General features: G+C 62.8%; 1 protein-coding gene across 1 annotated transcript in view; it reads right to left on the bottom strand.

The window, feature by feature from the left end:
- Positions 1 to 284: 284 nt before the first annotated feature.
- Positions 285 to 13,805, bottom strand: part of ITPR3 (inositol 1,4,5-trisphosphate receptor type 3) — a 67,017-nt gene continuing 53,496 nt past the window's right edge. Inside the window, exons 36-58 of the mRNA XM_045795490.2 lie at positions 13,437 to 13,585; positions 13,177 to 13,285; positions 12,944 to 13,034; positions 12,681 to 12,850; positions 11,158 to 11,332; positions 10,799 to 10,983; positions 10,441 to 10,641; positions 10,200 to 10,310; positions 9,686 to 9,781; positions 9,460 to 9,561; positions 9,281 to 9,367; positions 8,624 to 8,734; positions 8,333 to 8,525; positions 7,961 to 8,086; positions 7,346 to 7,518; positions 6,485 to 6,649; positions 5,633 to 5,825; positions 5,125 to 5,229; positions 4,911 to 5,038; positions 3,922 to 4,087; positions 3,160 to 3,320; positions 1,828 to 1,989; positions 285 to 1,148 (exon numbers count right to left, since the gene is read on the bottom strand). Coding sequence (XP_045651446.2) covers positions 1,080 to 1,148; positions 1,828 to 1,989; positions 3,160 to 3,320; positions 3,922 to 4,087; positions 4,911 to 5,038; positions 5,125 to 5,229; positions 5,633 to 5,825; positions 6,485 to 6,649; positions 7,346 to 7,518; positions 7,961 to 8,086; positions 8,333 to 8,525; positions 8,624 to 8,734; positions 9,281 to 9,367; positions 9,460 to 9,561; positions 9,686 to 9,781; positions 10,200 to 10,310; positions 10,441 to 10,641; positions 10,799 to 10,983; positions 11,158 to 11,332; positions 12,681 to 12,850; positions 12,944 to 13,034; positions 13,177 to 13,285; positions 13,437 to 13,585 — 3,228 coding nt within the window. The 3' untranslated portion in view covers positions 285 to 1,079. The remainder of the gene's footprint in view (positions 1,149 to 1,827; positions 1,990 to 3,159; positions 3,321 to 3,921; positions 4,088 to 4,910; positions 5,039 to 5,124; positions 5,230 to 5,632; positions 5,826 to 6,484; positions 6,650 to 7,345; positions 7,519 to 7,960; positions 8,087 to 8,332; positions 8,526 to 8,623; positions 8,735 to 9,280; positions 9,368 to 9,459; positions 9,562 to 9,685; positions 9,782 to 10,199; positions 10,311 to 10,440; positions 10,642 to 10,798; positions 10,984 to 11,157; positions 11,333 to 12,680; positions 12,851 to 12,943; positions 13,035 to 13,176; positions 13,286 to 13,436; positions 13,586 to 13,805) is intronic.

Below are 13,805 nucleotides of genomic sequence, written 5' to 3'. Positions count from 1 at the left end.
GCACCCCTCAAGGGGAAGAAGTGAATGTGAGCTCTTGACCTCATCTGTACCTGGACTCCTCAGGATGTTTTAAAACACATACAATAAAATACAAACCAGTTCTATTGCAACACGGTTCTGTCCAGGCCTTGCTGCAAAACGGGGTGCACTCGGGGTGTCCACCAAGAGCCCGAGGTGAGGCCAGGCTGGTGGGCAAGGGCTCATAGTCTGTCCCCTGCCTGTGTGCCACAGGAACCCCCACAGCCCCTGAGGAACGTAGAAAACAGCATCCCTTTCTCAGGGACTAGAGTTCTATTAATTTATTTAAGGCAATTAACATTAGTTCTTAGGCCAAAAGATCTGTAAAATGTTACACCAAGAGATAAAACAAGCAGTCAAAAACCAGCCACTCAAACACACCCAGGCCTTGTCATCTGGGTCAGTGACGCTTCTCAGCAGGCCTACTAGGAAGAGGCAGGTCCCAGGAGCAAGGCTCTTCGTCCTCGGGTCACAGTCTCCGTGGGGCCGAGCCAGAGGGATGGCCTGGATGATGAGGTCTCCGTGCTGTCTACAGCAGATCTGGGGCCCGGGGGGAGCCATGCAGCCAGGGCTGAGCATGGTACCCCTGAATAAGTTAAATAACAGAGCACTAAAATCACTAGCAACAACAGCATTACTGCACCTCCCCCGGGAGCAGGGGAAGCCGAAATGTAGTGCTTAGAATAAAGAGGCAACCCCACTCCTAACGACCCGCAAGGAACACAGGAATGTCAGTTACTGCTTTAAGGGACAAAGCGGTCGGTCGTCCTTCCAGACGACTTCTCTTCCTCTAAGGCATTAAGGTAAGCTGAGTCCCAGTGACTTTCTGAGTCGTCTCCAATGGCTCTAGGCAGGACTGTCAGCTCCGCGGCTCCCCACTCCATGCTGGCCAGAGCCTGGGATGGCTCGGGGGTGTCCAGCAGAATGGGAGCTGGAAGCCAAGTGGCACCTGGCCTTGAGAGGCTGGCGGGCTGGCCGGGCCACCTGACCCAGGGGAAGGAGCAGCATTCCCGCCCCAGCTGTCTGTGACGGCTGCCCCGTCGGGGCCTCGGTGGCTCTCCTCAGCGGCTCATGCAGGTCTGGACATCCACAAAGCCCAGGCGTTGCCTGCGCTTCCGCTGCTCTGTCATCTAGGATTAAATGGGGCCCACACATCCGCTCAGGCAGCCCGGCACCCTCCCTCCATGGGCACTGGGGTGGGGCTGGTGCCCGGCCCCCTGCCCAGTGGGCCCAGCTGCCGTTCAGCGCTGGCAGCGGCCCAAGGCTCCCCCAGGGTGTATGAGGATGTCCGCCCCAAACCCTTGTCCTCGATTAGTGCATCACAAACCCTGATGTGGTGCAGCTGGGGAACCACCCCCCCTAAAAGAGGGGCTGTCTAGCCTCATTTAGCCACTGCTGGATAGAGAGGAGGATGCTCTGGGCAAGAAGGGATCTTGAGAAGTAGGATGCCTTGACCTCCCCCATCACTGGTGAATCCCTCAGAGAGCCTCCCTAGCAGCTGCTAGGGGTGAGGGGGGAAGGGAGGGGGAGGAACCCTCACACCTCTACCAAGGGTCCACTTGGCTGTCTTTCAGGGGGCTCACAGACAGGGGCTGCCAACCTCAGTCTAGCTTTCCGGGGAGGGGGGTGGGGAAGAGTGTCTGTGGCACCTTCCACCCCAGACCCAAGAAGTAAAGGAAGGAGCGTGAGAGCCCCAGCACCCTCCCCTCCGCCCTGCACCGGAGGCTGGGCTGTGACCTCCAGTGACGGTCTGAAGCTGCGCAGCGTGGGACCCCCAAGGATGGGTCCGGGATGGGCCTGGGTACACACCTGCTCCTTGAGCTCATTGAGCTGGGCAGTGAGGTGAGACACCAGCTTCATGGTGGAGTTGAGCTTGTCCTGAAGAATCCGGATCTCATTCTGCTCCCCTTCCCCCTCGTTGCTCACTAGGGACATGGCCCTCATCCGGGGGAACCAGTCCAGGTTCTTGTTCTGAAAAAGATCCCGGCGGGATGAGCGAGCTGGGCTGAGCCTAGGAAGGCCTCGTTTAGAAAAGCAGTAATGGAGGGGAGCCTGCTGTCACACCCTGGACAAATTACTCCCCAGGGATGTGTCATGAGAAAATCTGCACCGACTGGGGTCCTCCCCCGAGCCAGAGAGCTGGCGGTGAACCCTCAGCGGGGCGTTGAGAGGCCAGTGCACTGGGACAGGCTAACTTCCGTTAGCCGGCCTCAAGTCTCTCTGATATCGGCACCATCTGTTTACTCTCCTAACACCCTGCAAGAGGTGGAGGAGGGGCTCGGTACCAGACCCTGAAGCTCCTTCCTTCCTTCCTTCCGCCCCACCCCACCACACACACCCCACACCCCAGGAAGATGCGAGTCAGACACATGGCACGTTGAGGGAGGGGAGACTCTGCTGGCATCTGACATGTGTCGGAGAGGCAAGGCCACGTTTCCTGGGACACGGGAGGAGGGGGAGGGGGCCGTGAGTTTTCTGGCTCCTTGTCACAAGCTGTGAGTTCTCAGATCAACAGATAAACCTGTACTCAAAGATCAGTTCAAATTACAGACTTCGACAACCAATAGAACCCCCCTCCCCCCCAAACAGGTCTTTCCTTCTAGCCTGCAGTTTATCCGTTGTGCAGTAAGTTGAAGATGTACGACATTTGATGGAACGGATGGGCTTCCTTTTCCCGAAACACTGCAAGACTTTTTTTTTTGTAATTCACTGCCTTCACTCCCTTCATCACTACGGAAATCGGACAGAGTAACTCTGATTCCTCCTGTCTGGTAGTTGCAAGTTTTTCCAGGCTCCCTCTCAGCCTGGACCATCCAAAGCTTTGGGAAGCTGCCCCTCCTCTTGCCGAGCTGGAAAAGGCTGCCTCAGCATGGTCCGCAGAGCAGCAGCCGGGGCAGCGTCAGCCCTGCTCCCCCGATTCCTCACTATCGGGCACCCCCAGGCCCCGGGGACACCATGCACATCCTTTGGGGCTGATGGGTGCGCTGTGGGCTCTTTCCTGACAACAGAGCCTGTGCAGAAGAGCTCAGAGGCCCCTCCGTAGCACGGGCCGCTGGCGGGGCTCCGGGGAGGCCGGCCTTTCCACAGGTGTTCCCAGCGGTCCCACCCCGGCGGCCACGGCCGCTCCTCCCGGGTCCACACCTTGATCATCTGGGCCACGTAGCTCTCGGGGCCCGTGTAGTCCGTCTTGTTTTTCACGCGGACCAGCACGATGAAGTACAGGTAGTTCCACATGTTGTGTTCGAACTTGATGTGCTCCTCAAATGACACGGTCTTGTTATCAAACTTGTCTCTCTCCAGACCTGAGGATGCCGAGGGTGAGGACGAAACCGTCGGCCTCCCAGAGCCACCTGGGGCCCCCTGGCCGAGCAGACCCCGCCTCTTGGTGCGGTGGGGGCATTCGTTCTCAGGCTGACGGGGCTGGTGAACACGTGTGACAGCCCACCCCGGCCTACTTAGGTCATTTCTATTGAAGGCACCAGCCGCTTGGCCGCGGGGCCCCCGCCCTGCCACGGCTGCGGCCCTCCACGGCGGCTAAGGACTGTGGCAGCCAGCCTTCCGAGCCGGGCGAAGCAGGAACAGTTGAGAAGGGGTTTGTGTCGCAGGGGAGGCCTGCTCCTTAGGCTGTGGCGAAGGGGCTAGCACCTCCTACCAGCAGTCCGAAGAGCGCTGGACGGAGACCAGAGAGCTTCGGTTTCCTCTGTGAACTGAGGTTCGGAGGAATGGTTTCTGAGGCTCTTTCCCACCCCCTTCTCTCAGCCCAGGCAGGGTCCTATTCTCCCCAAGGGTAGGGTGAGCAGACGGCCATCGAGCCGCAGCCCCAGCGGCCCTGGGAACCGGGGAAAGGCCAGACAGGCTGCCCCAGCCCCGCCTCGGCCCGTGAGGGCAGGATCGGGGCCTCACCGCAGATGAAGCACGTGGTCTTGAGAATCTCCTCCTTCTTCTGCTTCTCGCTGCGCAGGTCGGCAAAGGTGTCGATGATCACACCGAAGATAAGGTTCAGCACGATGATGATGACAACAAAGAAGAACAGGAGGTCGTAGACCACGCGGGCCGGGAAGAGAGACTCCTGCGGGGCGAGGCAGGGAGGCCAGGCTCAGGAAGGGGCCAGGGCGCTGACCGAGGAGCCCGGCCCTCAGCAGAGGGGAACGAAGGCGTCTGGCTCCCGGGGCCCCGAGGGCGGCAAGGCCGACCCAGCCTCACTCCGGGCAGCGAGCACTGCAACCGCAGGCCCTGACTGTGGGTCAGGAAAGAGCGGACTCAGGATACCAGCTGGGTCTCAGCCCTGTGGAAGGAGTCTGGCGCGGGGCACTGAGGCTGCAGGTGGAGGCTTGTCTCTGCCCCTGACTTTTGGTCGGGGGGCAGAGCCAGCTCTGAATTCCTCTGCCCCGCCCGAGGATGCCTGGCCTCACACATTCTAGAAACTCTGGCCAGGAAGCAGCTTCTCGCCCCCATGCGACTGAGGACAGACTGACTACTAGTAACCCCTGGCTGCCCGAGTCAAATCCTGAGGCCTCGTGGAGCCGACTCAGCTTCCCCACCCTGCCCGCCCCCACCGTGGGCTGGGGCCCTGCCTCACAGATGAAGCCAGCGTAGCCGGGGATCCGCCCGACGTCTGACTCACGCCTTCCCTAGCCTGGGCAAAGCGTGGTTGCCAAGGTCTTTCCTTAGAGCGACTATGGTGAGCTGATAGGGATGTGTGAGCGGAGTCAGGTGGGGAAACTCAACAACCACCTAACTGCACTTTGACCTGTGGGAGAGCTGGGAAAGGGGATGCAAGGTGGGGGCCAAGCCGCTCTGCCAGGCCGTGAGCCAGCGGCAGGACCTCACAGTGGCTGACCGGGCCAGGGCTTGGGCCGTGTGGATTTGGGAGTGGGGCAGGGCATGCTCACGTCTTTGGAGGGCTTGCGGAGAATGTCGCCCACGCCGCCACCGTTGCGCAGCCCGTGGTTCATGACAGTGACGATGCACATCAGCAGCGTGTCACAGGCCCGCTCCGTGCTCTCCAGCTCCTTGTTCCCTACACGCGGAGTGTGTGCTCACACCCAGGCCGAGCCCCCTGCCCCCGCGCCCCTCCCCCAGGCTCCCGAGGCACACTGCCCTCACCTTCCAGGACCTCAGGCACCGAGACCCCTGACACACAGTTCAGCTTGTCCCCGCTGCACGTGCCCATGAATGTGGCAGCTCTATGTGGCATGCCCAGGGGACTGGCTAGAGAGGACATGGATGAGGTCACCAGGATAAGGACATAGCGGGCCTTCTCAGTCCCCAGATTGTGTCCCCAGCATCACATCCTCCACGAAGCCTCCCGACTCTGCCCAGCTACAAGTGAAGGGTCTTCGTGCCCTCGCCCCCACTGGGCTGTGCACGAAGGGCAGGAAGGGGGTCTGCAAGCAAGAGGCTCTTCAGGGAGCCGAACCAGGGCTCTCCCACCCCTCAGTCTGTGCCAGGGAAAAGGGAGGCAGATTGGCATAGCTAGACCCCCTGGAACCCAAGAGGAGAAACTGAGGCAGGGAGCCTGGTGGATAAGCACTCCCAGGGCCTGGTCCTGACACAAGTCATGTGTGCAGCCCCCCTCAGTCCCCACACCCGCCAAGGAGAGGGGCCGCCAGACCTCCAGAGTGATTGCCGGGCAGCCGGTCGACTTCGAGGATGAAGTCATCCTTGAGGAAGAGGAAGCCAACGATGGAGAAGAGGTAGACGAGGATGAGGGCCAGCAGGGCGGTCAGCAGGATGGAGCGGCCATTGCGAGTCACGCTCTTGATGACGTTGAACAGCGTCTCCTCACGGTAGATGAGGTCAAAGAGCTGCAGGGACAGGGCCATGAGGGACCGCAGGCGCCACTGGATCCCAGGGCTGCCCGGCTCCCGGTGGTTTCCCCCAGGCTCCTCCAGAAGGGTCTGTGTTTGGCAGGTGGAACCAGCCTAGTGGGCCTGTCGGGGGAGGCTGCTCAGAGGAACCTGGCGTTCTAAGGCCAAGAGAAGGGAGTGTGGCCCAGAAGAAGGCGTAATGTGTGAATGGGCAGGCAAATCCCACACACGGGGGGAGAAAGATGGCCAACTCTTAAAGTGCGCTCGCTACCTGCCAGGATGCATTCGATGTGATTTTTGTGTATTAAGCTCATGGCGACCTCACAATTATTCTAGAAGGTACGTGCTATTAATTATCCTCATTTTACAGATACAGAAATGGAGGCACGGGGCAGTTAAGAAACTTGCCCCAAATTATAAAGCTAGTAGTGTCCAAGCTGGGACGCAAACCCTGGTTCCAGACGGGGGTCAGGAGTGGCCAGCAGGGCCCTGAAGGCCAGGCGGAGTCAGGCAGAGGAGGACTCGGGAAATCCATCTCTCCCAGCCCCACAGCAAGAGGACGGGACGGAGAGCCTGGTGCTGGGAACCGCCAGCAGCTTGAGGAGAGCCCCGACCGCCCCCACGCCCCTGCCCGCCCCAGCGCCCAGCAGGCTCACCAGGATGCTGTAGAAGAGCTCGTGGACGAAGAGGCCCAGGACACTGGTCAGGATGTAGCCCACGTGGTAGAGGAACTCCATGTCCATGACCATGGCCTTATAGCCCCGGATGAAGGTGCCGCGGTTGCCCACGAAGCTCACCACAAAGACGATCTTGTTGGTCAGCTGGGGGCGAGTACAGGGCGTGGGGATCAGTGTCCCACCACCCACCCCAGATCTCCACTCCCTGCCACTGTGCTCGCCCAGTGCCCAGCTCAGAGGCTGGCGGCCCTTCCGTGGAGCGGATCTGAGCCGGTCCTGCTCAGCCTGGCAGGCTCGGCATTAATGAAAATGCTTCCAGAAATGTATCTGGGCTCCTGGGATAGAATGGGGAGAAGCCCCTGGGGTCCCTGGCTCCAGGAAGAAAGTGAGATGCAGGTAAAGGAGGGCGGAGTTGGACAGACCAACCCTGGCCTTTACGGCGACCGGGTCAGTTAAGAAAAGGCGCCTGGCCCACCCCTCCCCGCTCCAGATACTTTTTATTTCCAGCGGTCAGGAATCGTCACGACATACAAATCTGTGCTGTCTGCAGTGTGAATAGTGCCTTTGGGCAGCGCCCCACTAACACCGTGCACACAGCAGCCCTGAAGCTGGGGCCCCCAGTGACTCCTGGCTGGCTCGCTCTGAGTGCCGGCTGCCCCAGGTGGTCCAGGGAGGGGAGGAGGCACAGAACAGCCCTAACCGTGGGTCTCTAACAAGCTTGATCCCATCACAGGGACAAGCAGGATAGGACAGAGCTGCGGCTGCTGGGAGGCGGCCCCGGCGGCGCGAGGTCCTACGGCGCCGCGAGCGGGGGTGGGGTGGGGTCCCGCCGGCACTCACGTTGAGGGCGCCCAGGATGCTGAGTGTGGGCCCGATGCCCAGGTAGTAGATGGAGCGCAGAATGAGCGCCACGATGAGGGGCCGGACGCTGTAGCGCTTGGTGAACAGGGCGGCGATGGAGAAGCAGATGAGGATCCAGAAGAGCAGCGAGATGAGTGGGGAGCCCAGCACGCCTGGGGGCCAGGGTGCAGGGGCGAGCACCGCTCAGTGAAGCCCACCACGGCCCCAGCCCCGGCACACCCGAGAAGCCGCCTCCTCCTAGAAACCTTCCCTAGAAAGGTCTTGGTCACCTGGTATTAGGGTCCCCCCCCACCATCACACCTGCCCGACGGGGCTTAAGGCAGGAGGCCCATTCAGGTGCTGCTACCATATCTGACCTCTGGCTCGTGTTTGTGTGTGACAGAGACGGAGCGAGGGGCATGTACTGTCTCGAGGTCAAGGACCCCGTCTGTCCCACAGGACCACGTCTGTGTCTCCCCAGGCCAGGGTGCAGAGCCCGAAGAGCAGGGCCAGGGTGCTTTTCCCCACTCTGCCTCTGGTCCCGGCAGAGCCCGGCTGGCCCCAAGGCTCTGCCCACAGCCAGGGAGGGGGAGCCTGCCAGCCTTGTGTCCCCACCTGTGGACGCGCCCTCCATGTAGGGGTAGAAGAAGGCGATGATGAGGTTGATAAAGACCGCCAGGTTGAAGGAAATACTGCCCCACAGGGTCATGCGGCGGGAGAACCAGTAGATCAGTGGCATGCCTGGGGGAGGGGGTGGCGGCGGGCCGGTGAGAGCGGGGTCTCTCCTTCACGTTCTCCACCCACCCACACGGGCCCTCAGCGCTGGCACGAGCTCCAGGCCCCACTTCAGGAGGAAAACGTGACTGGAACCCTCCCAGGGGTGGGGTGGGGTGCGGCCACCACCAGCAGGTAAGGGGGGTCCGCAGGGGGCGCCACTGAGCAGCTCCAGCCCCGGCCTGGCCCGCCCGCCCCCGCGGGGGTCCTCACTGCGGAGCTTGCGCTGCCATTCCATTTCGTTGTGCAGGAAGGAGGACTGGTCGAAGAAGTCGCTCACTTTGCTGCCCTGCTCGTCCTGCTCCGTGGTGGTGAAGAGCCGGTGCTTGGTCTCCTCCGTCAGGAACTGGCAGATGCCAGGCACCGGGAACACGATCTGCTCCATGCTGCGGTCCTGCCGCACGATCTGGGCGCACACAGACACGAGGTCACACCTAGGCCCTTGCCACCAAGGGCCAGGGGCCCGGCCCTCACTCCCAGTGCCCCCTCTGCCTCCGGCCCTACCTCTATCTGGGACGTGTGGTTCTCGTAGTAGGCCAGGGGGTCCTCCTCCTCCTCCTGGGCGGGCGCTGAGGACTTGAGCATCTGGGATAGCTGCTTGTTGTTGAGGCTGAGCTGGGGGTAGAGGGGCCGCTGAGGTCAGGCCCCGCAATTCCCCACTGCCTGCCACCCCGCCCTACGTGCGCGAGGGTTCCCCAACCGGACCAGAGCCAGCCCAGCCCAACTAGGATGCAGCCCCAAATTAAGAAAGGGTAGTGGGAGAGCCATGTCCGGACAATCCCAGAGGGCAGTCACCGCCCTCCGCTGTCCTGCTCTGGGCTTCCAGACCCGTCCCAGAGCTTCGCTTCCACTTGTACGTCTAGGTTTCAGCCGGGCCGCCCGTCTGACTCTTCCCGCCCTGAGCCCGGCCCTCCACCCCCCAATTCTAGCTCTTTACTCAGATTCAGGCCACGCCCCCCGGTCGCGCTCCGCCCAGAGCTCCTGGCCCTGCCCCCGGCCTCATCCTGATTCCTGCGGGCCCTCCGCTCTCCCCTCTGCCCTCTTCCCCGCCCTCAATCCCTAGCCTCACCTCCAGATACCAGCCCACCAACCAATCTCTCCCCAGCCCCGCCCCTAAGTCTAAGCCCCGCCCCACATCCAGCCTGGTCCCCGGGCCCCCACCATGGAAGAGATGCCCTCGGCCTCCTCCTCTTGGATGCGCTTCACCGGCTTCAGCAGGTGCTGCAGCTGCTTGTTGTGCCTGGAGAGCTGCGGGAGAGGGGGAGAGAGGCGCGGAGTCACGGGGCGTGGTCACGGGGGGGCAGGGCCGCCGGGGGCGGGGCCACGGGGGGGGCTGGTACCTGCAGCGCCAGAATGTAGATATTGTGGCCCACTTCGCGTGGGCTCACCTCCGAGTTCTCACGCTCCTCCTCCTGCACGTAGGCCTTCTTGATGACGTCCACCTGGTGGGGCAGCGCCTGTTTGAACGCCAGTCTTCCTGGGGCGTAGGAATGCCCTAATCCCTGTCCTGTCCCCCCACACCCCACCCACTCAAGCCTTCCCACCGGACTCCTGGCCCAGCCTCACCAGCTCCTGGGGCCGCAGGCTGATGAGGATTCGCTCCGCGTTTTCACTGTCGTGCCGGCTCTCCATCAGAGCCAAGAGCAGCTTGGAGGCATTGTCCTGCAGAGAGGTGGGGAGAGGGGGACAGGCCGCAGTGTGAGAGCCCTCACCGTGCCCCCCAACAACCCCTTCCTCTGTCTAGTCCCCAACAGCCTCTCTAGGCCCGGAAGATGTGCCACGGCCTCCGTGTTCCCCACTGTCCCCCAGGACTTGCTGAGAAGCGTCCTGCAAATCCAGCGCCCCCCCCCCCCCCCGCCTTCACCCGCACCCCGCGGCAGGAGCACACCATCCCAGAGAGCGACACACGCACAGCAGGCCCTCAGATAAACCCAGAACTCATTAGCGCCAGGAGTGCACACGCAGCACGTTTGCTCCCACACGCATCTGTGTGCGCGTGTTGAACCCATCAGCACACCCCAGTCGGCACACTCCACACACGAGCCGTATGCACACTCACGTGGGCGGCCACGGGCCCCACCTTGAGCTGCAGCACCAGATCCATGCGGTACTTGCACAGGGGACTGATGTCGTTCAGGATCAGCGCAGTGATGATGTCTATGCCGTTGGACTCGTGCGTCACGATGCAGCTCTGGCAGAGGCGGTGGGGAACACGGGGCCCGGGCCCCTCAGAACGCTGGCGGCTCTGGAGGCCTGAGTCTCTCCCCTGCCCAGACTGCTCCCTGCACCCACGTGGCCACACGCCCTGCCGGACAGCTCACCTGGTTCTCGTGGCAGGGGCCCTGGCAGTACTCAGTGAGGGTCTCCAGGGTCTGGATGACAAGGCCCACGTTGTCCTCGTTGATGTAAAGGCCCAGCAGCCCCAGGCCGCCCGTGGTGCTGCCGCACATGATGTCCAGGAACTGGAGCGTCTCGCACACCAGGTTATAGTTGGTCTTGTTGTTCTGGGAGCGCAGGAAGTTCTGCGGGGCACGGGACGGTGGGCGTGGCACAGCTCTCGCAGGGAGGGAGAGGCCGGCCCCGGGGAGCCCGCCCTGTGCCTGCGGCAGAGCAGTGGGCAGACGGCAGGGGTGGGGGTCCCCGTGCTGGCCGGGCGGCGGGGGAGGGGCAGCCACGCACCTGCAGGTCCCGGTTGTGATTCTCACACAGCAGCTGCAGGAAGCGCAGGATGGGCTGCATGATGAGCACAGACGTGCCCATCTCGTTGCTCTGTCCGCGCTCGCCCACCTCGTGGCCCCGGCGCAGGCTGGGGCCCAGCGAATAGCGGGATGGGGAGCCCGGCATCGAGAAGGAAGCTACGCGGCCTGCGGGGGAGGCCTGGTGAGGCTGGGGCTGCCGGAAGGGACCGGACCCTCACTCTCACCCTGTGTTCCCGCCCTCGGGCCCCCTGCCTGCGCATCTCACCCTGCGCCCACCCTCACCCTGGGCCCTCCGACCTGGGGCCAGCACCCCCATCCTGTACCGCCGTGACCTCTGACCTTTGGTGGTGGGGTCTGTTGGCTCCCGGTCCTCACGCGGCTGGCTGCCCAGGTCGTTCATGTTGACGGCCACCGTGGACTTGGTCTCCTGCTGGGCCCGCTTCATGCGGTCGTGTAACACTTTGAAGAAGCGCTCTGACTTCTTGTCACTCGTCATCAGGTTGTAGAAGGATTTCTGGGGGGGAGACAGTGACATGGGGGACAGCCTCAGCACTGGGCCTGGTGCTAAGCAGCCCTTGGTGAGTCCCTGGAGAGCTCTCTCCCATGCTGCAGGGACAAGGCTGGGCCGCAGACGGGTCCCCGATGTGCCCGGGGACTGCAGCTGGGGCAGGGGCGGTTAGGACTGTCAGAGGTGGAGGGGAAGGGTCCGTAACTGCCGTCGCTGCGATGCTGGGGGCCTGCGCTAGCCTCCTCACACCATCTGCATCTGCCCTTGGCCCTCCGTCTGCTCCCCACGCAGCAGCAGAGGTGTCCCTTGAAGTCTAGCCTTGTCCCTCCTCTGCCTGACACCCTGCAGTGGCCCCATCTCACCCACAGGAGAAGCCCCACCTCACAGGGCCCATGAGGCCGCCTGATGGCCTGCCACCTCTCTTGGCACCCGCTGCTCTGCCTGGTATGGCCCACCCCCCTCGTCCACTTGCTCACCTCTGGGTCCTCGCTGCACTGGTCCCTCTGCGGGGGCCTTCTCCCCATCCCTGCCCCAGCGCCCCCAGGCCCCTCGCCTCTATTAGCACTGTCCAGCACGTTCTCCAGACCATGTGGGGACTATAGTCATGGGCTGTTGTCCCCACTAGGATATAGGACCAGTTCATAGGATATATGGATTTTGTCTTTTCTGTTCACAGCTGAGTCCTTAGTGCTAGGCACATGGAAGGCCCTAAGTGCAGACTTATTAAAACAATGCATGAGGGGCGCCTGTGTGGCACAGACAGTTAAGCGTCCAACTCTTGGTTTCAGCTCAGGTCAGATTCTCAGAGTTGTGAGATCGAGCCTTGCATCAGCCTCTACGCCCAGCACGGAGTCTGCTTAAGACTCTCTCTCCTTCTCCCTTTGCCCCTCCCCACCTCTCTCTCTTTCTCTCTCAAATAAATAAATCTTTAAAAAAATGAAAACAATAAAGCATGAATGAATGAATGAATGGGGATAAGGCAATCATAGGGGACTTTTCAGAGGAGGCAGTCCTTCGGCTGGCACCAAAGGCTGAGGGGGACATGGAAGAGGAGGGAGGGAAGCCTGAGCAGAGACCGAGAGGCAGGAACGATGGACGTGATGTGGGCAGCGTGGAGGGGAGACAGGCTCGGGCCTGCCTTGAGCAGGACGGTCTGCGCGGGCAGAAAGAGGCCACGTGACGTGGGGGCAGTTATGGGAGCTGGAGGCGCCCACGCATCGCCAGACTCCTGCTGGCCACCAGCTCCTAGCCCTGCGGCCAAGCCCCGGCCCCGCAGCAACGTAGCGCACCGGACCTCCGTTGAGCAGGAAGTGCCACCCAGAGGGGAGCCCCAGCACGCCCAGCCGCTCCACACCTGGATCTCGGTGTTGCCACCGTCCAGCAGGCGGATGGCCAGGCCAATGCTCTCTTGAAAGATCTTCTCATTCTTGGTGCTGGTGATCAGGTCACATACCAGCTTGGTGGCCCCCTCCTTGTCCAGCCGGCACTGGGTGGCCGCAATTGCTGACCAGTCTTGGTCCAGGCCTGGAGTGGGGGAACCCGTGTGAGGGAAGCTGGGGGGCAGGGGAACAGAAGGGAGAGCCCCGGGCCCAGTGGTGGTGGGGCGGCAGTACTGACCGGTGCCCACGGGGTCCGGCAGCTCCCCCCTCGAGCTGGACTTCCGGTTCTGGAGGTAGTTCTGTAGCAGCATCCTGCGCAGCTGATTGCCCTGGGCGGAAGGAGCGCGGCCCCACGGTGCACCGTCACCATCGGACCACCGGCCGGCGCGCGCTGGCCCCGAGCCCCTGGCCCGGGCGCTCACCCGCTCCCCCACCCGCTCCCCGGGCCCTGCCGGCCGCCCCGCCACTCACCCGCTCCCCGTACTTGGTCTTCTTGAGCAGCATCTGCTGCAGGGTCCGCAGCACCTTGACGCACAGCTTCTCCTCCGTCTCCATGAGGTCCTTGGTGTGCTGGATCAGCCTGGCCGGGAGGAAGGAGGGCACGCTGGGGGCGGCCTCTGCCCTGTGGGCAGCCCGTCCCCGCCCTGTGCTGGGGCACGCCCCAGCCTCTCCCCACCCCCCACCCCCTCCACCGCCACCCCCAACCCCCGGCGGCCTGGCATGCTGCTCACTTGGACAGGAAGCCCCCACTCTCGCAGCGCTGGTAGGCCTCACTGCCCTCCAGGAAGAGCAGCTCGGGCCAGTGCAGGACGTCCACCAACACCGACAGCTCCGCCTGTACCAGGGGCCTCAGCCGCTCCTCCAGGGCCGTGATGATGTCCTGGGGTGGGCACGGCACAGTCACTACCGGGCCAGGTGAGTGCCGTCCGGGCCCAAGATGAGTGAGGCTGCACGGCCATTCCACCCACCCCAACACCAAATGGCCCCGCGGATTTCCCCGCGCCCGTCTGAGGGGCCCTGCACCCACAGAACCACCCTGAACGATGCAGGTGGTCTGCCTGCTCAGAGGCCCTGGCTGGGAGCCACAGGCCCTGGCTTTT

Source organism: Ursus americanus, chromosome 32 (genome assembly GCF_024610735.1).
Source record: "Ursus americanus isolate L20-20 chromosome 32, mUrsAme1.1.p, whole genome shotgun sequence".
NCBI lineage: Eukaryota > Metazoa > Chordata > Mammalia > Carnivora > Ursidae > Ursus > Ursus americanus.
Note: the sequence above shows the minus strand (reverse complement) of the source record. Positions and strands in the feature narration are given on the sequence as shown.